The sequence below is a fragment of the Protopterus annectens genome, chromosome 15.part0 (assembly GCF_019279795.1).
Source record: "Protopterus annectens isolate FY-2018-M chromosome 15.part0, PAN1.0, whole genome shotgun sequence".
In the NCBI taxonomy this organism is placed as follows: domain Eukaryota; kingdom Metazoa; phylum Chordata; order Ceratodontiformes; family Protopteridae; genus Protopterus; species Protopterus annectens.
The window spans coordinates 651,654,981-651,676,737 of NC_056749.1; the positions used below are offsets into that span (position 1 = coordinate 651,654,981).

Consider the following 21,757-nt stretch of genomic DNA (forward strand, 5'->3'; position numbering starts at 1 on the left):
GCAATTTATTTGCATGTACCTCTCAACCTGTTAACGCAAGAAATCTGGATAAGGCCAAATATATTGGGGGAACATACAAACAGTACTAAAAAATTGCTCTTGTATAAACTTATTTGATAGAATAACAGGTCTTGCTTTAGCATGCATTTTTCTGACTGTTATGAAGTCTGAAACTCAATGTACATTTTTATTTAGTGACTTAATTCCTAAATGATTTGCCAGAAAACCACAAATTTTATCAGGAACAAACCAAAAATAAGAAGCAAAAATCTATTAATACTGTGAAAATCTCTATAGTTCAGCCGGGGCTATCTTTGAGTTTGCCGCCCTTCACCCTCACAAAATCATGGTCTAATGGAGCTTCCCCCTGCAGCCATTCCAATGTCCCATTACTTGGCTGTTTCACCCCATTTACCATAAACACTGCAACGTGCATGCTGCTTTACTTCTACGATGATATGGATTTCATTTGAAAGTTTTATTTTGCATTTTCCAGCACAAACACTAAGACATCTGCTAAACAATGCAATGCAGTCTCACAATGAAAATAGACTTAACATTACAACTTCTCTGCCCTTGAAACTTGTATTCATTGAAATGGCATTGAAATCCACATTCAAAGAAAATGCATTTGGCTAGTATAAAGATTAACTTTGGGCTGTTTTCAAATGATAGGCCCCTTGCACACAAGACATACATGTATTGTATGAGGCACCTTCTTGACTGTATTAAATTATATTCCTTGTATAATACAGTACAGTTGTTAGAGGGTGTTTTAAATTTATTTTGAACATTTTTCCAGTAAACAATGAACCAAAATGCATGCACCAATGATGACAAAACTGCTCAGTTAAGAACATTTCCATCATAAAAGTCTACTCAAACTTCTACATTCCACGAGTATCAGTAAATATGCACAATCTCTGCAGAAGTAAAAGTCATCTAATTCCACATTAAGAGATATGTAACTAATGAAGAGGTTTTTGCTAGCAAACAACTTTTATATGTCTTTGTTTCATCTACAAATAAAGTTGCCTGTATTTTCACCAAAGAGGACATTCTCAGTACAGCAGCATCTATCCCCTGTGGGAGTAGAACCCACAGCCTTCTGCATCAAAAGCAAATACACTACCTGTTGTGCTATTAGCAATGAAATCAGACTTAACATAAGCAGCACTAAACTTCTCTTCCCCTGCAGCTCTCCACTCCTTGTAAAATCTACTCGACACTCAACTGTATCTCTCAACTTCGCAGCACAAGAAATCTGGAAAAAGCCAAAATTTATTGGGGGGGGGACAAAAGCCCAAAAACCAGGGACACTTTTTAAACATTGCTTGTATAATCTTGGAAAGTTGCTAATGTAAAATGCTGTGTTACCACCATACATTTCACTGCCAAGACTTGAACCCAGGACCCTGTGCACAACAGTCAGAGCAACATACCACTATGCCAAATCAGCTGTTTTATGAAAGTGAGGAAGACAAACTTAAATGGCTACCATTTAGTGAATTCAGTTCTCACCATAGCTGTCAACTTTTTGGCACAAAACACCTGGATAAAGCCAGTAATGGGAGAATACAGCCTTCAAACATTTTCAGTGAATTCAGTTCTCACCATAGCTCTCAATCTTAGCACAAAGAACCTAGATGAAGCCAATAATGGGGGGAATACAGTCCCAAAAATAGGGTCAAATGTCAAATATTCATCTTATAAACTTAGAAAATTGCTAGATTAAAATGTTTTGTGTTACTATATATTTTCTGAAGAATATGAAGTCTGAAATTCAAATGCCTGTCAATTTTATTGATTTAACATTTGTTAACCAAGAAAGTCTGACTTGGAACAAAAGCTAATTTTCAGCAGAGGCCCATGGAGAAATACAGCAGACACATGTCTTTGTAACATGGGAGGACAACAGAGCAAACTCCCACAAACACAGGGAGGACATGCAGACTCCCACAGAAGGCACTCCAACCAAGCATCAAACCAGAAAACCTCTAGCTGTGAGGCAACAATGCTACCACTGCACCATGAACTATTTAAGAAATTAAAAATTCAGAAACCACAGATTTTATGAGGAACAGAACAAAATATAAGGCAAAAATCTGCAAAAGTTTCACAAGTGGTGGTGGGTAGTGAATTCAGGCTCTTGTTACCTACACACAAGGTACAAGAATGAGGTATTCTTTAATCACCAGCAGCAGGCATTTTATACACACGCACACACACACACACACACACGCACACAATAATACAAAGCTACACACACAATAAAAAAACCAAAGCTACACACAACAAAATAATCTAAAGCTGCACACACACACACACACACACACACACACACACACACACACACACACACACACACACAATAAAATAATCCAAAACCACACACACACACACACACAATAAAATAATCCAAAGCTGTTTACTTCATTCTGTACCTGCAATGATAATAAAATACAAAGCTATATTGGCTCAACTGTTCGCTTCATTCTGTATCTGTAACTGCAATGATAATAAACTCCAAAGCTGGCTCTGCAAATCCAAAGCTTGACTCTACAATGATGATAAAATAAAATCCAAAGTTGTTCCACAGCTTCATCCTGAGTATCAGCTCGTCTGCGTTCGTGCCGGAATACACATTTGCCGTTTCCCGGTTCCTGTTTGCTAACATTCCAAGATTGCTGACCTTGCAGTCCAATCCCCTTCCAGTCTATGTGGTTAGCACCGCATAGACTTCTGGGGCATCAGCAGTCTGCTGCCTTCTTCCTGAATCCGGACTGGCAAGGCAGCAGTCTGGATTAACTTTCTATGTCAGGTTAGGAGACGTTATTGGATTGTACAATTGTGGTTCACAGCTGGGGGGGCAGCAGTCCAATATCATGAGCCGCCACTGGTTATAATCATTTAATGGACAAGCCAAGCTAAATGAAGTGTTTCAGATCTTCCCACTAATACTGCAGTGCTTTGAAATATTTAGTTGGTATAGTGTTACAAAGTAAGCCAGAGCCTTGGCTAAGTACAGTTGACTCATGAGTACAAAATTGCAGTAGTCTAAAATCCTTCAGAGACATCTATACCAAGTTTTTCTGCCTTTTCAGATAGGTAGTGTCAAAATAAAACATGTATTTTGTCATTGTGAGGTTACATAATGGGTTTTGAGATTTCAAAACTTTGTGCAAGTTATACGTGTCCAGATCATTTGCTCCAATTGTGAAGCAAGTGGCATTAAACCTGGAGCTAACGTCAAAGGAAAGGCATTGACATTTGATGTCTGGACATAATGCAGCTCTATTAGCTTGGCTGTGTAGCAACAAATAATGAGCTTTACACTAAAAGTTGGTTTGAGGCTGCATTAGAAAAAGATGGCATGACCTAGAGTATTGTGTTGCTTACTTGACACATTAACACCATTAGTACTTTAATTCATTTCCTGCAGTGTGTCTTGTCTAGCAAGTAGATAGTACTTGACCTCCACCTTAATGTACATGCATGATATGTCCCAGTAAAAAGGTGAATCCTTATGTCACTTATCTTATTTTATTCCTTTTCATGTATAAGTTTAGAGGAAAAAAATGATTAAACAATTGTTCCTTAAATATTAAATGAAAATGCTTTTTCTAAATGTGAATACGTTTCACTAGACAAAACTGAGAACAGCATGTTGCATGGGAGGATGATTTTTAGGAAGATGAATTGCAGTTGTTTGACCTCACTAAAAATGTTTGGATCTTAAAAAGCAACTAAGTTTTTTGGTAGTTAGTATCACACAAATGAAAATGTATGTTTGCCTTGATTGATATTGACTTCCAGCCTTTGAAATACAAGTTGTTGTCATTTTGCTTATTTAAACTGCAAATGCTTTGAAAGTAATAACCCTCCATTTGAGAAATCTTGTCACATGAAGTTAGTACAAAAGCAAAATTACAAAGAAAGGTATGCAAAACTTTTTGTTTTAAATATTTGCTTGCCATGCAGTTAACCTACACTTTTATTTCTTGCCAATGTTTTATTTACATAGGTGAACCTTCATTTAAGAATGTCGAATGTATTAAGTATAGTCCAGGATATATGAACTGCACCTGGGAAGCTGACAACACTTTGTCGCCAAAAATAAAATATGGATTAAAGTACTGGTATGTATATAGACTGTTACACCTGCATTTATATTGTAAATTTATTTTTAAGTTCAAATTTGTACGTGATCAATCCACATGACATTTTAATTGTTGGCTACTATGTCATTTTTTTCTCTACTTATTATTTATTAGCTAGATGAGTGGGATTGGCAAAAAAGATACCCTTTTCAACCACAGTCCAGACTCAAAATGCAAACTGATAGTTAATAAATGTGTGTGTGTGTGTGTGTGTGTGTGTATGTATATATATATATATATATATATATATATATATATATAAATATAAATGTGTGTATATATATATATATATATATATATATACACATACACAAACATATATTATAAAAAGCATAAAGTAAACAAAACATAGAAAACATATGTAATATATAAGATACAAAGTTAAAAAAAAGAATAGATTATATACTTTAGAGTTGGCTGCTGTACTTAATGGTGTGTCTAGCAAGAAGCAAAGTATTTTTTGACTGTCTTGGTCCCCACAGACCTGTCATTTATTAACCTTAACTCTTCCCTCCCCCTTCCCGCTTGGCTGCATCAGTGCCAGGGTCACTAACTGAACTCCAGTCATGGGAGTTGCAGTCAGGGCTCCATCTTCCTGTGGCATGGAACCAGGCAGAACTTAATAAATTATTACAATACAATAAACAAACTAAACCTCTGACTTTCTGAAATAGATGGAAAATGATAGGTTCTTCTGGGTCAAAGGCTCAAGTACACTAAAAGATTAGCACTGGAGAAGCCAGTGAAAATGAGTTTGAATGGATAGCCAATGCTATATTGTTCATTTCAGGGTGTCGGAAGTGACACAATCCATTGCTTTACTGACCACAAGCAGAGGCAAGAGATTAGTGCAGGACCATGAAGTATACATTGCATTGCAAGCAGTCCTTCTGCACAATATGCATACTTTGGCACAGGAAGTATGCAAGTGTCACTGGCCAGCCCTGTGGGCCCTGCTTAAGGCAGCATAGTCACCAGGGTCACAGGGAGAAAATTTGGGGGCCCCATATGCTAACCAGCATTTTGGCCCTTTGTCATCTCCAACCTCCCATCAGTTATCCTTGCTAGCGTAGAGGCACTAGGAATTAAACAATTGCCGAAGATTGGGGGCCCCTGCTACATGGCAATATGGGCTGCAGTGATTAGAGCAAGGAGGGGATGAATGTCCCATGAAGAATGGGAATAAGATTGCTGACAGTCATGGGAGTGGGAGAACAAGGAAAAATAATCCTAAAAAACAATAAATTTGAAAAATTAGTAGAAAATGACCAATTGAACTCCAACTTTATTATTAAAACTCCTTGCACTTCAACATACTGTCTTCAAAGGAATATAAAACAATACATCAAGGCATACACTTAGTCACGCATCAAACATACACCAGTCAGAAGACATTAGCAGTCTACTCATTAATACACATTTAATTAAAAAGAGACTTCCAGTCTAAATCTTAAAGCTGTTAGGTTTCGAAGTCCCATGCTTTAACAAATAAATTGCTTTCTTGTGCCTAAGTAAATAGTCCAATGATTTTAGATTTACTTTAATTAGGTAACACATGTTCAAGGACAAAACATTTCAAACTGTTCACATATCCATTATGTGTCTAAAAATATTCTGCTACTGGGTTATCAGCTTTCTCTAAATAGATACTTACTCATGTGCCTGCATCCTATATTTAAAACTCCTTGAACTTTCACTAATATAGTGTAGGTTACATTCACACCATTAATCATGGAATCAAAACTATTTTGAACAGAAAAAACAGAGTTCTTACTCTTTTATGTAGTAGTGATATAAATCTGCAGATACCACTATTCTACATAAAAATACACCCACTTAAAAACAACCCTATGCTAACAATTAATATTTTGAGGGTTCTTTCTTAAAGTACCTGTGTACCAAATAATCACTCTAATTACTTCCCCTTGATTTAAGAGGTTTTTGGTTTGGTCTTGAGTCTTTTAATTAAACTTGAACTTTTCTCAAGATTTTCCAATTTTTAAAAATTAAGTCAACAAAATCTGTACTAAAACTTGTAAATTTCATCAAAAAATTAAAGTCCTGCTTCTTGACATTGTTACTTAGCTGAATTAGCCCTTCATTGTTTCTTACACATATAGTAGTGCCTGTTGATAAAGCCCGCCTAGTATTAATACAATTTTTCCAATGAGCCTTCCCCACATTAATAATGTTATAGCCATGCATTATAAAACAGTGAATAATTGAACCAGCTTCCTTTTGGAAATCTGATCACTTACTATAGGTCCTTATAGCCCAGGCCATTTCACCAAAGGGTAAAGCATTAAGGATGTATTTTGGATGACAGCTGACACCATCAGAACAATTTAAAGGGGAGGTACTCTTCCAGTACAACTTTGCAGGTTCTAATCTTTAAACTGATAAACTTCCAAAAACGTAATATATTGGTCTGAGCATGCAGAACACCCCCCCCCCTATTGCTGTTCCTTTATTTTAAAACAAAATTCCACCAAATTAATATAATGTGCATTATTCTCAATGCTGCATTAACCTTTAAGCTATATGGGTTGTTTCCTACCTAGGATTCTACAGCTAGCATGCTTCCAAATGCTCTGCGAAAGGAAATCTGCGCTCAGAGTGAAGATTTCTTCCCTTCTACATGGATTTATTGCCCTTTAAAACTATATTTTTAAATTAGGACTTTGTGCTATATTTCCCTTCAGAAGTTTCCTATCGGGGACTATTATTTTTGGTGCTAAATAATTTGGGGCCTATTTTTTGTATTAAAATGTAATGTCTGAGTAAATTGAATTTTTTTTTAAATAAAACTTAGTTTAGAGTCTGGAAGATTTTTGAAGGGCATGGATGTGTCACTGCTTGTGTACATTTTGTGGTAATGTACCAGCCATTTGTTCGTCTGTCTTTTAAAGGTTTTCTGACAGGATTTTACTGTGCTACTTGTGCATTACTGTGATACAGGATTGTGCATTTGAGTGTAAGTGAGCTGTTTGTGAGCACTTTCTGAGAACCTTCCCTCTGACTTGTTTCAGCAATGTATGCTGCCTTTTACTCCTCCCCCACCTCAGTTACAGAATAATACTTCTCCAAATTCTGCGTTTCCATCTCCTGCTGTAGGTAGAAAGAAAAAAAAACTTATCAGAGTCCCTTGCTGATGCCACTAGCTCAGCTGATAGTGGGTGAATCTTAGTAGCCGTTTGTTAGACCAGTCACTCACCTCTCCAACTTTCTCTGGTACAGTCCCTTAGTTAGTATACAGCTCAGCAAGCTCCTGACTGGTGCCCTGCAGAGTTCTACAGCAGCAGAGAGACAAAAGAGAGACTTTGGAGTGATTAAGTATCATTTTTCTGCATTTTCTTGCTGCCTTTAGCTAATTCCGTCTGAAACGCCGATTTTCTAGAGTTTGTGATTTTAAAAAGCTCGTTTCAGCATACGTATTGTACTTATTTTACTGCCTGCACTTTAATAAACTTTTTTTGGTTTAAATCACCTGTTTAACTGTTGTAGGCTACACCCTCAAGTATCATGGCCATTTCTGTGCTTTTAAAATGTTTTTTTGATTGTATCTGCTTTATTTTCTGAAAAAAACAAACAAGAAATATACTTGTTTTCCCACCTTTCTAAGCCAGTATAGTCCAGTTTTCAGGTTAGTGCTGAATTCAGGGCTGTGTTACAAGTTTCTGTGTTTGACCATACCTTACTTGGATAGAAGGTCTCTGTTCTCTGTGAGAAAGGGAGCTTTGAGCAGCCTATCTGTCCCTGGAGGAGTGGTTTCAGCCCAAAAATTAGTAGTTTACTGGCCATTTTGGGCTAATTTCTATCTTTCATTTCCCTGCTATAAAACCCACATTTGCGCGGTTTTCCACACCAGGCAGCGCCGGTTAGCTAGGGTATAAGTATTCCCGGCTCCACAAAGTGTACTCTTCAATTTTTCCCTTGGAACTAGACAAACTTTCAACTTAAGCACTCAAACCATTCACTTCTCATCCCGGCACTTGCTCAAAACGCATAGCAAGCACTAATAAACCTTAGCACTAGACCCCCCCCCCTATACTGTAGAGAAGGACAAGGCTCTCTATTCGACCTTACCAGCCAGTCAGTAAAGCAGTTCACTGTACCTATCCAGGCATGTCTAAAGGGCAGTTTCAGGTGTACTCTTTGGTCCAAATGGTGAATTTGGGCATTTTGAGGCAATGTTACAATTGCCTCATGTACACAGACAACCCTCTCCTCCTTCCACCAAACACTAATACATGCAAGAGATGCAATTATACAGCCAAACTAGAGGCTAAGCTCTCTGAATCCAAGACTGGACCAGGCAGTCAAGAGGAGAAGGGAATTACTTGCATCACACCACCAGTCTCAAGTCATCACAAACCAGCACAGGCAAAAAACACATAAATACACAAAAACATACTTGGAGGCTCTAAATAAAAATCTGCAAAAGCAACAGAAACCTCCAAAGCAGACATCCAAGCAACCTCCACCCCCCAACACAAACCATGAAACATGTACTTCACAAAACCAGTGTGCCATGCAATCACAGCCCTTAAAGCAAAATAACATACCCAACACACTAGTAATAGGTGACTGTATAGTCAGGCACACTGACGTCCCACTCACTAGGCTGAACAAGGAGAAGGTTACTGTTAGCTGCCTTTCGGATGCCAGGATCCGCCACCTAACACAAGCACTCAGGTCACTCCAGAACAAGTACAAATATATCTCTGTCATTGTCCATGTTTGTATGAATGACCTGAGCCGTACCTCCCTGGACTACATGAAAAGAGACATGGAGGAGCTCTCTGATCACATAGCCCAGGCCATTATATGACCCTCACCCTGAGTAACATCCTGCCCTCACCAAGAATGATACCATGATATAGAGAAAAAAATTATCAATTTCAACAATTGGCTAAGCTTCTGGTGTCATTCAAAGGGGATCCAGTGTCTGTCAGCCTGGGATAACATGCTCAACAAGCCACGCTGCTTCACTAGAGATGGCTTGCACCTGTCACCCTTAGGCTTTCGAATACTGGCCAAGGCTCTTGCCACCCCCATAGTGCCTTTTTAGGCAAGGCTTAAAAGACAAACCCACCGTGGTAAATAGCACAATTAACAAAAAACACCGAGGGTAATGCTACTCAGTGCCAGAAGTCTAAACCTCAAAATGCAAGCATTCGAGGCATTCCTCAGTATGGAGAAAATTGGTATATGTGCAGTAACAGAAACTTGGTTTCAGGCATCAGAGAGCACCCCAGCACTACCAGGCTACAACTCGTACCATACATTTCGGCCACAAAACCTGGACCGAAATACAAAAGGCTGGTGGGAGTATCCATATTCATCAAGGATATCCACACCTCCAGGTTAGTGGCACAGCACGATGCTTCAGAGATCATCCACATGGAACTAACAATGGGCAAAATTGCTATTCAAATTATAGCTTGCTACATATCACCCATGTCCCAGGACCCCCACTCCACATTCCTGGAAACACTCTGATATTGGGTGATTTCAATTACCCAAACATTAACTGGGAGAACTACTCAAGTACAAACTCCCTTGAACATTTCATAGAATTTATAAACTCAAACGCCCTGGATCAACAGGTCAACACCCCCACCAGAGGTGACCACATATTGGACCTGGTCATCAGCAACATGGGTGACCAGTGTTCCACACCGGATGTCAACCCCTCATTGGTTAGATCTGACCATAAACTAATCCCTCTGGATATCCACATTCCGCCACCACCCCCGGTCAAAGAAGCCACCGTGAAAAAATTTTCAAAAGCAAACTTCACGTTACCTAAGACCGAGGTGGGACATTTCAAAGCCCCCATGCTAAAGGATAACTCTGTCCAAGCTGCAAAATCCTTTACTAATGCACTTTATGGGCACCTACAAGAATGCATGGATCATGCTATCCCAAACAAAACCAAGACTCACTCCTCCAAGAAAAGGAAACCAGTCTGGTGGACCCCTGCCATAAACAAGCTATACAATAGAAGGAGGAAACTAGTACAAAAAGAGTAAAATCCCAAGAAGGGAAGACATCCCTGATCAGTATCAGCAAGAAACTACATTCCATCATAAAATCATCCAAGGCTAGCCTCGAAAGAAAAATTGCCATGGACTCCAAAGATAACCACAAGGCATTCTTTAGTTATGTCAAGAATCTAAGAGGCAATTCTCAGATCTGCTCGGAGTTGGTGCAGAATGGCACAAAATAGACTGAACCAACCAATATAGCCAACATCCTGGCAGACAGGTTCAGTGCAAACTTCACCCCCCTCTCAACCCCAAAAGAGCCCATAACTATACCAGAAGAATGTAGTGCCCCTGTAATAACAGACACTCAGGTTAAAACAGCCCTCTCCAAAGCCAAAAACACAGCATCAGTGGGACTGGATGGTGTTCCAGGCTGCGTCCTATATGAGCTCACAGATGAACTAACCCCTCACCTAAACGCAGTGTTTAAACTCAGCCTCTCCACAGGCTATGTGCCCACAGAGTGGCGGACAGCAGTGGTTATTCCTCTCCACAAAGTTTGGAGCCACAACGGACCCTGGGAACTATCACTCTGTAAGCCTGACTAGCTTGGTCTGCAAAGCTATGGAGCACATCATCATGGATCTCATTAACAGAGACATTGGGAACCTCCAAACACTGGACCCTACCCAGTTCGGCTTTAAGGGCAGATCATGCCTCCTAAACCTGGTGGACTTCTTTGAGACAAGTTACCAAGGCTATAGATGAGGGAAAGTGGTACACACAGCCTACCTAGACCTCGCAAAGGTCTTTGACACCATTCCCCACTCAGGTGTTATAGACAAGCTCACCAGCCTGAACATAAACCCCTAAGTCACGAGATGGGTTGCCAACTGGCTCACAGACAGAACCCAAATGTAAGAGTTGCGGGAGCTAGGTCTGGCTCTAAACCGCTTACAAGTGGCGTTCCCCAGGGCTCAGTCCTAGGACCCCTCCTGTTTGGCATATACTTCTCAGAGGTACAGGCAAGCACAGGAGGACTATGGCTGACCAAGTTCGCAGATGACTGCAAACTAAGGGCTATAATTGACTCTCCGGCTGACACAGACGTCCTCGAAAAGGGTCTCACTGAGACAGATACCTGGTGTCAAAACCATGGCCTCAAGGTAAATGCCAAAAAGTGCATAATCATCCCCTTTGGAAAAAACAAAGTAGCCACAAACTATCACATAGGTGGTAGCCCACTAAATACAGAAGATGTAATAAGGGATCTGGGGACCCAAGTAGATAGTAACCTCTCCTTTGATAATCACATTGCCAAAGTGGTTAGAAAATCCTTCTATGTGGCCCACCTAATCACAAAAGGGTTTGCATCCAGATAGAAAGAGGTCGTTGGGCCCCTCTACGCATCACCCATCAGACCCATCATAGAGTACAATGCCCCATTTGGGATGTACCTTACAAGACACCTGCAACAACTGGAAAGACCACAGAAGTACCTCACCAAGAGGATCACTGGCCTCCAAGCAGATGCCCTATGTAGCCCAACTGAAGAAACTCCAGCTGTACTCTGTTGCATACCACCTACTCAGAGGTGATCTCTGCCCAATATAAAAGGCCATGTCCAACCCAGAATTGATGGACATGCTACACCTAAAGAAAACCATATCCCCTCGAGCCACACGCTCCAGGGATCTAAACCTCACCACAACAATAAATGGGACGTGCTGGAGGGATAGATTCCTGTCCCAGAGACTTCCCATGCTGTGGAACAAGATTCCAATCTACATTAGGCAGAGCTCCTCACTAACACTCCTCAAGAAAAACCTTGAGTGGATGGGAAACAAAGTTTACCCCAGGGATCACTTCAATGGCTCTGCTGGACAGAGGCACAGGGAACTAATCTAAGGGGGTGGCGAAAGCCAACACATTCCAGCTAGGCTTATCAATGCCTTTGGGCAGATAGCCTAGTACCTACCTATTAAGCTGCCATGAACCAGGAGTCAGCCATGTCATCAGTGTCTGTTCCAGTGTTAGATTCAGGCCTGGAAAGAACCATCTTCTCTGGGTCATAGAGGTACTCCAGGTGATGTTGCTTAGGGTAGATGGGGAAACAAATCCCTACCTAGGGCAAAAATGCTTTCTTTTAATATGTTTTCATCCTAAGTCTTTTGTGCAAAGAAAAACCAAAGGTTAAACACTATTCATCTTAATATATGGTGTCTATTAGAAAATATTACTTTTTTTCTTTAGCCAGGAAATTATTACAGACTGTTAATTCTGGTGCTCAGAAATCTTTGCCTGAGAATAATGTCAGCAGAGAAATTCAAGAGGAAAGTTTGTCAGAGGATTCTGACAGTGACCCAGACAGGACTGCTTTTGCAGATTCCCAAGCCCAGTTCCTTGAGTTGTTTATTTTTTATTTATTTATTTGGCATTTGTTTATTGGGAAAGTCCGACTGGGTATGAGCCCATTTTCAGCAGTGGCCTAGGGAGAAAAGCTCCACAGTACACATTAAACATAATTAAAAAAAAAAATAACAATGGTTGCAAATATTAATGCAATAACAATGTAATACAATATGTGAAATGCAATTAAAGAAAAATAAGCAACATATAAAGGCAAGCAATAAAGCTTGACCATACATTATATGCAAGATAGAAGAGCATTCCCAATGTGCATGTTACATGATGATGCATGAAAAATGTATAACAGAATAAGTAAAAGATTATAAAAGCCATAAACTTTTTTTCTGGCAGGAGAACTAGGTAGTAAATTTCAGTCAAATTCTGGGATGCATAAAGGTTAGTGCAATAATACAAAGAAAGGACGTTAGAATGTTAAGAAATCAGAGAGGTGAGGCTAGAAAGTAGGTAGGAAGGAAAGTAGGATATATCAAGAAAAAATCTATTAAGATTGTGGAAGAAGGGAATAGAAAAGAATACTAAGATGAAAAGGAGCATGGGCAGATCCAGTTATTGGTTAGATGTTCTTTCAGCCTAGACTTGAAGGAATAGAAATGGGCTATAAGTCTGATTACTTCTGGAATGCTATTCCATGATTTGGCAACACAGTAAGAGTACAGAGTAATCCTATTAGATCTTTGAGGTTTGTAAATAGTAGATCCTTATTACAGGAGTGTAGGTCATGATATGGAATATAGTGTTGAAGTAGTGATGATGTGGTCTGCAAAAATGAGAAGTTGTACAGTAATTTGTGAGTTAATAGTTGATTAAAGGTGAGAAGGTGGGGGTAGTTCGAGCCAATTTAGGGACTTGAAAGCAGAGCAATGGTGAGAGTAGGGGGCCTGCCCCGTGGCAAATTTAGCTACTTTATTATAAAATTTACTAAGTTTTGCTTTTATGGAAGAATGAAGATTGGTTAGGATAGGTGAAGCATGTAGGATGGGAGGGTAAGAGATAGGTGGTGGCAAGGAGTTGGAGATTAATTTCTTAGCCCTATACATCATGACAAATTTTTGATTAGTTTTTATATAGCTGATATGTAGGTTAAACTTAAGATTGTTGTCAATAGTTACAAATAACAGTTTTGTATGTGAAACCACACAATAGTTGATTAAAGGTGAGAAGGTGGGGGTAGTTCGAGCCAATTTATGGACTTGAAAGCAGAGCAATGGTGAGAGTAGGGGGCCTGCCCCGTGGCAAATTTAGCTACTTTATTATAAAATTTACTAAGTTTTGCTTTTATGGAAGAATGAAGATTGGTTAGGATAGGTGAAGCATGTAGGATGGGAGGGTAAGAGGTAGGTGGTGGCAAGGAGTTGGAGATTAATTTCTTAGCCCTATACATCATGACAAATTTTTGATTAGTTTTTATATAGCTGATATGTAGGTTAAACTTAAGATTGTTGTCAATAGTTACAAATAACAGTTTTGTATGTGAAACCACACTGATTAAAGTATTGTTCAGAGACTTAGCAAAGTTAGAGTCATCTGGTGAAAAGTGTTAGCAGAGGTGTAGTTTTTTTGGGGGGTTAAGCAGTAAAGGGATGTTGGTGAACTAAGACTCAATGGATTTGAATGATTCTTGCTTTAAACTCTCTAGATGAGAGAGAGGTCCTGGCAGAGCAGATTAATGTAGAGTCATCAGTATATTGAATTAGAGTGGCTTGTTTGCTGGCAGTATTGAGATGGTTAATAAAAATGCTGAAGAGAAGTGGACCTAGTATTGAGCCTTGAGATACCATACCTCTCAACCTCTCAGTACAAGAAATCTGAACAAAGCCAGAAAGAATGGGGTAAAGGTGCAAAAATAGGGACAGAATTTAAATATTGCTCCTATAAACTTAGAAAGTTGCTAGAATAACAGGTTTTCCATTATTGTGCATTTTCCTGAAGGATATAAAGTCTCAAACTCAAATGTCTGTCATTATTTGGTATTTAATGACTTCAATCCTCAATGCTTTGCCAGAAAACCACAGATTTTTATGAGGAACAGACCAAAATATGAGGCAGAAATCTGGACATTCTGCAAAAATCTGTACAGTTCAAAGGTATGTGGGGTACCCCAGTGCTTACAGTAAGGAGAGAAGTTAGAGTTCCATTTGACAGATTGATATCTGTTAGAGACATAGCTAGTGAACCATTGTAAGGATGTTTTGGTTAGCCCAGAAGAGATAGTTGGGGGTGGGAGACTGTATCAGGGGCTTTGGATAGATCTAAGAACAAAGAAGTGACAAAGTTTCCTGAATCACGAGTTTGTTGACCGTATCAGTAAAGGATAGTAAAGCAGTTATAGTGCTGTGTGCTGGTCTGAATCCATGATGGGTGGGAGAAAGAAGGTTACTGTCAAGTAGGTATTGAAGAAGTTGTTTATGGATACATTTTTCTAGAATATTTGATAGTGGTGAAAGAATAGCAGTTGGCCTATAGTTAGATATTTCTGTGCCTCCTTTGAGGAAAGGAAGGATGAAGGATTTTATTCTACAGGGAGGGGGCATAAGACTCCTTGATGAACCTATTAATGATTATTGAGACAGGGTAGGTAATTGAGTCAGCAGCCATTTTTAGAAATTTGTTAGGAAGATTGTCTGCAGAGGGGAACATAGCCTGAACTTGCCCAGGAGGCATTTGATAAAGGACTTAGGAACTGGTTGAAGGGAAAATGTGGAGTGACAGGTAATAGGAAGCTATGAAGAGGGTAGAGGGAAATGGAGGGAATTTGTTAGTGATGGAAGCTATGCTATCAATGATGTAAGAGTTGAATTGAGTTGCTATATCAATGGAGGTTTTAACAAAGGATAGTTGGAGGAAGGACTGACTTTTCCTAGATTTAGAATTTTTTTGATAGTGTGCCAGAAGATTTTTGGACTGTTATGGGAAACTTGGTCCTCACAATCCCCCTTGACGCATTTTCCTTTTTCAGACAATATCCAGGATGAGTGAGATATTTTTGTGGGAACATGTGGATGTCCCCCCTGAGTTGAGGAGATACTATGATATGTTACAAGTAGATGTACCTCATTCCACTCCCTTACCTCCTATAGTGCCAGTTTTGGAGGGTGTATTTAAGGCTGCCTATACTAATCCTGTTCCTCAATCTTCAGTTCCCAAAAACTAAGCTAGACTTTACATTTCTCAAACTAACAAATATTTGTTTCCCCACCTTAGGTCTAACACTATGGCTATTTATGCATCTTTTCCAGCTGAAAATAGACTTTTCACCAGTCCTTCCCTTTTGGACCAAGAAGGAAAGATATTAGACAGAGTTGTTAAGACATTTATTTCTAGTTGCCAGACACATGTGAAAGATTATTTTGTTTTGTACAGAAATTAGAGAGTATTGCTTGCTGCACTTCATTCTGAAGGTGGTTCCTTTATTCTCAACACCAATTGCTTCTAATCTGTCATGTGTATTGAAACATACCTTATGGAATGTGTATGATTGTGCTGATACTGTATCAATGGCTACTGCTACTGTCTTGAGTAGGTATTATTGGGTACAAAGTCAGAAGTTTTCTGATGATAGTCCGACATTTTTTAATTCAGTTAGATAAGGTTTTGTTCGGCCCATCCAATACTCAGGTCCTCAAACAATTTGATAAAAGAAGTAAATTAATGCAGGAAGTTCCTAAGATTTTTCAGGAGACCTTACAAATTTCCCAAATCCTCTTTTCTTAAAAAAAAAAAAAAAAAAAAAAAGACTAAGTAATCCCAGCTTTCTCATGCCCCCAAAAATGGCAGGAGAGGAATAAAGAGAAACACAAGAAACGGACCTTTTTTAAAAAAAAAAAGACAATCTAATGCTTCTGAAAGATTGTCAGCATTTTTCCCCCAACCCCAGTCCTCCTGCTCTTGTCTCTCAAAATCTTTCCCAGAAACTGACTCTGTACATTTCCCTTTGGCACAGAATATTTTAGACTTTTGGGTGCTAAAAGTGGTTCACGAAGAATAGAGTTGGAATTTTGGTACAAATGCCTTGTTTCAGGAGAGACTCCACCTTCGTTCAAACCAAACAGTTATTTCCTTAGGGTGACTAAGTGTTTAAAAACCTAACAGTCATAGAATCAGTGCCTTCAGATCAAACAGGCAAAGGTTTTTATCCCAGAATGTTTCTGGTATCAAAGGAAGCGCTTTCTTGGAGAGTGGTTCTCTTGGAGAGTGGTTCTATCTGTATGTGAAAGTTCAAAAATTCAAAATGCTAACCTTCAAAATGTCACCTTTTATGCCCCCAAGAGAGTTTTATGGTAATATTAGGTCTAACGGATGGTGAACAAATTATGGTGGTTCAGGCACATGTGCAGGAAAACAGAAGGCAATCTAGTGAAGAAGATTTGAAATGGGAATAAGGCAAGAGAAAACAAGGGCAATCCAGAAAAGAGATGGATGGATTGTTTGAAAGAAGACCTATGACAGTCCAGCATGGCTGTTAAGATAGGAGAGTGGCACTGAATGCAGAGAGATGTTGACAGTTAATGCAGCACCCCAACCCCATATAGAAAATAGGGAAAAGGGGGGTTGATTATATCTAAAGGCTGCATAATCAAGACATTCCTTTAGACACAGGCTTTAGGAAACTTCTCACATTGTGTCCGAGTCACATTATCAGGTCTCTGCATTAAACTTTGGGTTATCTACAGCTCCCAGGGTATTTCGAAGGCGTCTGTCTCTGTCATAGTCCATTGCATACTCAATACCATGAGTTACTTATCTTTGCAGAATCTTTTTCTGAATTATCTAAAGCTCTTAGAAGTGGGTTCTTTGCTGCTGATCAGTCTGTGATTCCAAATAAATGTTCAGAAGTCCTCCTGGAACGCCATCCTACAAGATTTTCTCACTGGGTTGTTTTATAGGCACCTCTCAGCAAAATGTTGTTTGATACAAGAGATGGTGTGTTTTTATCTAGCAACTTTCCTGAACTTCTCCAGTCACACACACAATTCTAGAGGAGAGATTCCAAGGATCCTGAGGTTCATGGCTTTGATGATTCTTATGATTCCTCTCACCAGCTTACACATAAGAAAATTGTAATGTTCTCTAAAGAACACACGGGACCCAGCATCTTCATCCTCTGGAACTTCAGATTCCAATCTTGTACTTTGTCAGAAAGGAACCGCACTGTGGAGACAGCAAATAGAGCTAAATTCAGGTCCTCCCCTTCTTTCCTTCTATTCTAAGTCAGTCTTTAAGTACAGACACCTCTGATTTTGCTTGGGGAGCAGTTTCTGTAGGACTAACGTACATGGTCTGTGAAATTCTCAGACCAAAGCATACAAGTGTCAAATTTTGGCTATGATCCAGGCTTTAAAATCTTTTCATCATCCTTTGCCCCCTAGACCTCTTCAGGTGATTACAGACAATACAGTGATGTATATAAATGAGCAGGAGGTAGTACAAGGTCATACCCTCTTGTAGATACTGTCTATGATCAATTGGGACATAGCAGTACAGCATTCCTTAAATGTCCTAGCATCTTACATCCCATCAGAGGAAAATATAGTGGCACACAAGATAAGCAGGACCAGCACAGAAGCTCACAATTTAACTTGGTGGGGCTTCCAGGTGTTTCCCCAGTTGTGGGGAACACCTCAAATAGATCCGTTTGTCTCCTTTCAAAACAGACAACTGAAGCTGGCCAAATTCTGTTCCAGGACTATTTAGAAACAGATCCATTCTCTTTCCTTTGATCAGGAATGTTCCTTTATGGCTTTCCACTAATATCCAGGGTAATTCTGGAGATACAGAAGGACTCTCCAAATATGATTGTGGTTACCCCATATTGGCCCAGACACCCATTGGTTCTCCCTTCTTATGGATGGCCAAGAGCAGTTACTCCAAGTTTCCTCACAGACCGGACCTACTCGCACAAGAAAAGGGGAGTTTGATACACCCCAGTTTCATATATCTTTAAGTAACTGCCTGAATGATTCAGTTCTGATACCATTGAGCATCTTATTAATGACGGTATGCAGCAGGTACTAATGGAGGCAGGAAAACCTGCTACTAGAAAATCTTCTATAGGTATGTAGAAAAGATTTTCTTGTTGTTGCCTAGTCAGTGACCAGGGCCCCATCAGGGATTTTATGCATCACTGGTGCTAAAATATTTGTGTGAATTCCTATCCTCTGGCCAATATTATTCCTTTATCGAAGTCCATCTTGCTGCCATTTCAGTATTCTGCCCATGGATCCTCCACTTTCTACTCTGTTTTAGTGAAAGTTTCTAAAGGGAGTTTTACATGAAACCTCTTAAACATGTCGATCCTTTGTGGGATCTTAACTTTGTACTGGAAAATTTAAACAGGTCTCTATTTGAACCTGCTCACTGTTATTAACATAGCACTGACACCTGCATCTAAGTTGCAAGTACTTATGGTGAGGTGAACTGTTTTTTTTTTGTTATGGGGTAAGGTCTTAAGAAAAAAAATCCCTCATTCATGTCGTAAGTGGTTTGAGGTTACTTTGAATCAAGCCATTGATCTCCAGGTCTTGCCTCCAGAGCCTTAGGGCCAGAAAGAAAGGATTCTACATACTCTGGATGTGCATGGACAGCTCAGATACTGTCCTGACAGAACTAAGTTCTTTAGAAAAGCAAATAAGATATTTGTTTCTTACACTTGGACAAAGAAAGGACAATTCATGTCAAAACGGACCATCTCAAGATGGTTGTCCTCATCTACTGCCTTATGGTACACCCACCATGGACAATTACCTGCAGACAGTGTCAAGGCACTTTATCCTAGCACTTTCGCATTTTTCATGGCATTTTGGAAAGGAATGGACTTTTAGTATTCTAAAGGCAGCTAAATGGTCCTCTGTATATGCTTTTACAAAGCATTACAAACTGTATTCCTTTTCCAGGTCCAGGGCAGGCTTTCCCAGGACCATACTCCAGGGACTTCTGGATCCTAATACTACTACTTCTAGGATGTATATGCTATGGTAATCAACCCATACTGACCAAATGGTACTACAGTAGCGAGAATGATGGACAACAGTACACTTCTGTAAGTTGCACCTATTCATAACAGTAGATGTTAGAATTCTTTATTATAGATGTAATATTTCCAAGTCACTTATTTTATTTAATGCTCTGATCCCTGAAATAATTTCAAGGATTCAAGTGCCTTTTCTTTGGTCTATACTAGCAATAGCTAGGAAAATAATAACCAAGAATTGGAAGAGTAAAGCTACTCCATCTTGTACTGAATGTTTTAGTATAGCAAAAATTGTTATGTAGTAGTGAGATGCATGTAATTAAGATGAGAACTTCTAATATTACTCATTCCTTTAAGTCATGGCTAAAACTTAGACTTGCTTAATAAAGATTAACCGTTGTTACTTTGTATTACATTGATATATTACACACCTATGGATGTGTGTAAATAATTATTTGTTTTATTTTACTCTGATTGTTCTTTGTTAATAAAATAAATCTTTTTAAAAAAAAAAATTCTTCACAGCTGCAGTAGCCATTCCCACCCTTGATCCTCCTTGTGTGTATAGCTACTTTTCAGATATAAAATTGTGGACAAGAAAGTCCTGAAGAAAGCTTCACTCTGGTGATTTCCCTCCAATCTGTAATCAGAGTGAAAGTAAAGGAGGGAGCAGGAGCTTTTGGAGGCTGGCGAGTTATGCCATGGGCAGAACAAACCTGTATAGCCTAAAGACTACTGCAGCAATGAGAAATTTGAACATCTGTCATGGGTAAGTACAACTGCACTTTCAGAAGTAGTATTATCATCCAGAAATGACATAAAACTGCAATACTATCTTCATGTTTATAGAGGTGTATAAACTCACCACATCTGCAGTAGCAAAATAAATCTTTCCACACCTTTTTTAAACACAGCATCTTGAACTCTACAAATAATTAGAATCCCTTACTAGGAAAGATAATTGAAATAACACATTTCATTAAAAGAAATGTACCAACTTCTCCTAGAATCAACCAGAAAGCTTCATAGATGGTTACTAAGCTATTGGCCCAAGAGCTATTTTTAAGCCTAGCCAAAATTTTGCTGCCATGAATCTGTGCTAATGAGTTTTACTGTTATGATACAGGTGTGTATGCATCAAGTGGTCACAGGCTGCCCATGCTTATTAAGGATATAGGTGCCAAACCATGGGGAAAGTTGTGGTTTCCCATCCATTGGTCCAAGTTACAAATGAATAGGGTTAGGGATGAGCTTTGCTCCATATGAATGAGGAGGTGCTGTTCCAGAGATGGGATAATCTTTGAGACGCATCCTTGTCTCTCCAACATGTCCAGTGTCTTGCAAACAGCACTTAGGTCCTTAGTATGGAGAATCAGTCTATCACAGGACTTTTGAATATTCTTAAGAATTTTAGGCAAGCAGAAAAAAGATGGAATCTTTGGGTTTAAAGCTAACACACTCTTAATCTTACCAGCTGACAAGAGTCCAGACTTAATGCCAACCCCAATCAAATATATGAGAGACACCACAGCTTTTTATATGCTTGTTCAGATGTAAACAGATAAACATTTTCATCATCAAGATGTGACATGCACATTTCATAAAAATATTGGCTCCTTAGAATCCCTCATTACCCTTTCAGCTGGTTTAATCACAAGTCTACAATCTTGTTTGTTTCTGTAGAGTTTGTCATTCAAGATTAGACAAATTATACTGTATTTGAGAACACTTTAATAAGTGCAGTGCACTGCTTTGACATGAAATAACAGGTGTAGAAATTCATTAATTATTTCATTATTAAACAGTAGAATTAAGTCACTAACTTCATGCACAAAACCACTGAGACTTAAAAACTCATCATGCTTGTGACAACCCCCTACGTAAATCCAGGGCAGTAACTAAGGAACCTGAATCTTCAACACTGTCTTGGGTATGGGAGCATCACTGAAAGTAGGGATAGAACACACAATTTCCCCTAAGGGTACACTGGGAACAGGCTCCAAACCTGGGACTAAACTATTTGCTTCAATCCAGATCCCAAAATGAGTCTTTGCACTACCCACTGCAGAGCACTTGTGTCCTAGTTATTTGTACACATACAAACACTCTTGGGAAAGACTGACACAGATTTACCTGCTATGGTGTTTTTCTAAAGTGCACGGTAATATTGCCACTAGTCAAAATACCATGATACCATTCAAAAGGGGTGT

At 39.2% G+C, this 21,757-nt stretch overlaps 1 protein-coding gene across 1 annotated transcript in view; it reads left to right on the forward strand.

The window, feature by feature from the left end:
* The window catches only part of LOC122789982 (interleukin-13 receptor subunit alpha-2-like), a 764,082-nt gene that overhangs the window by 631,143 nt on the left and 111,182 nt on the right, over window positions 1-21,757 (forward strand). The window contains exon 8 of the mRNA XM_044057489.1: window positions 4,025-4,139. Within this exon, the coding sequence (XP_043913424.1) occupies window positions 4,025-4,139 (115 nt within the window). The remainder of the gene's footprint in view (window positions 1-4,024; window positions 4,140-21,757) is intronic.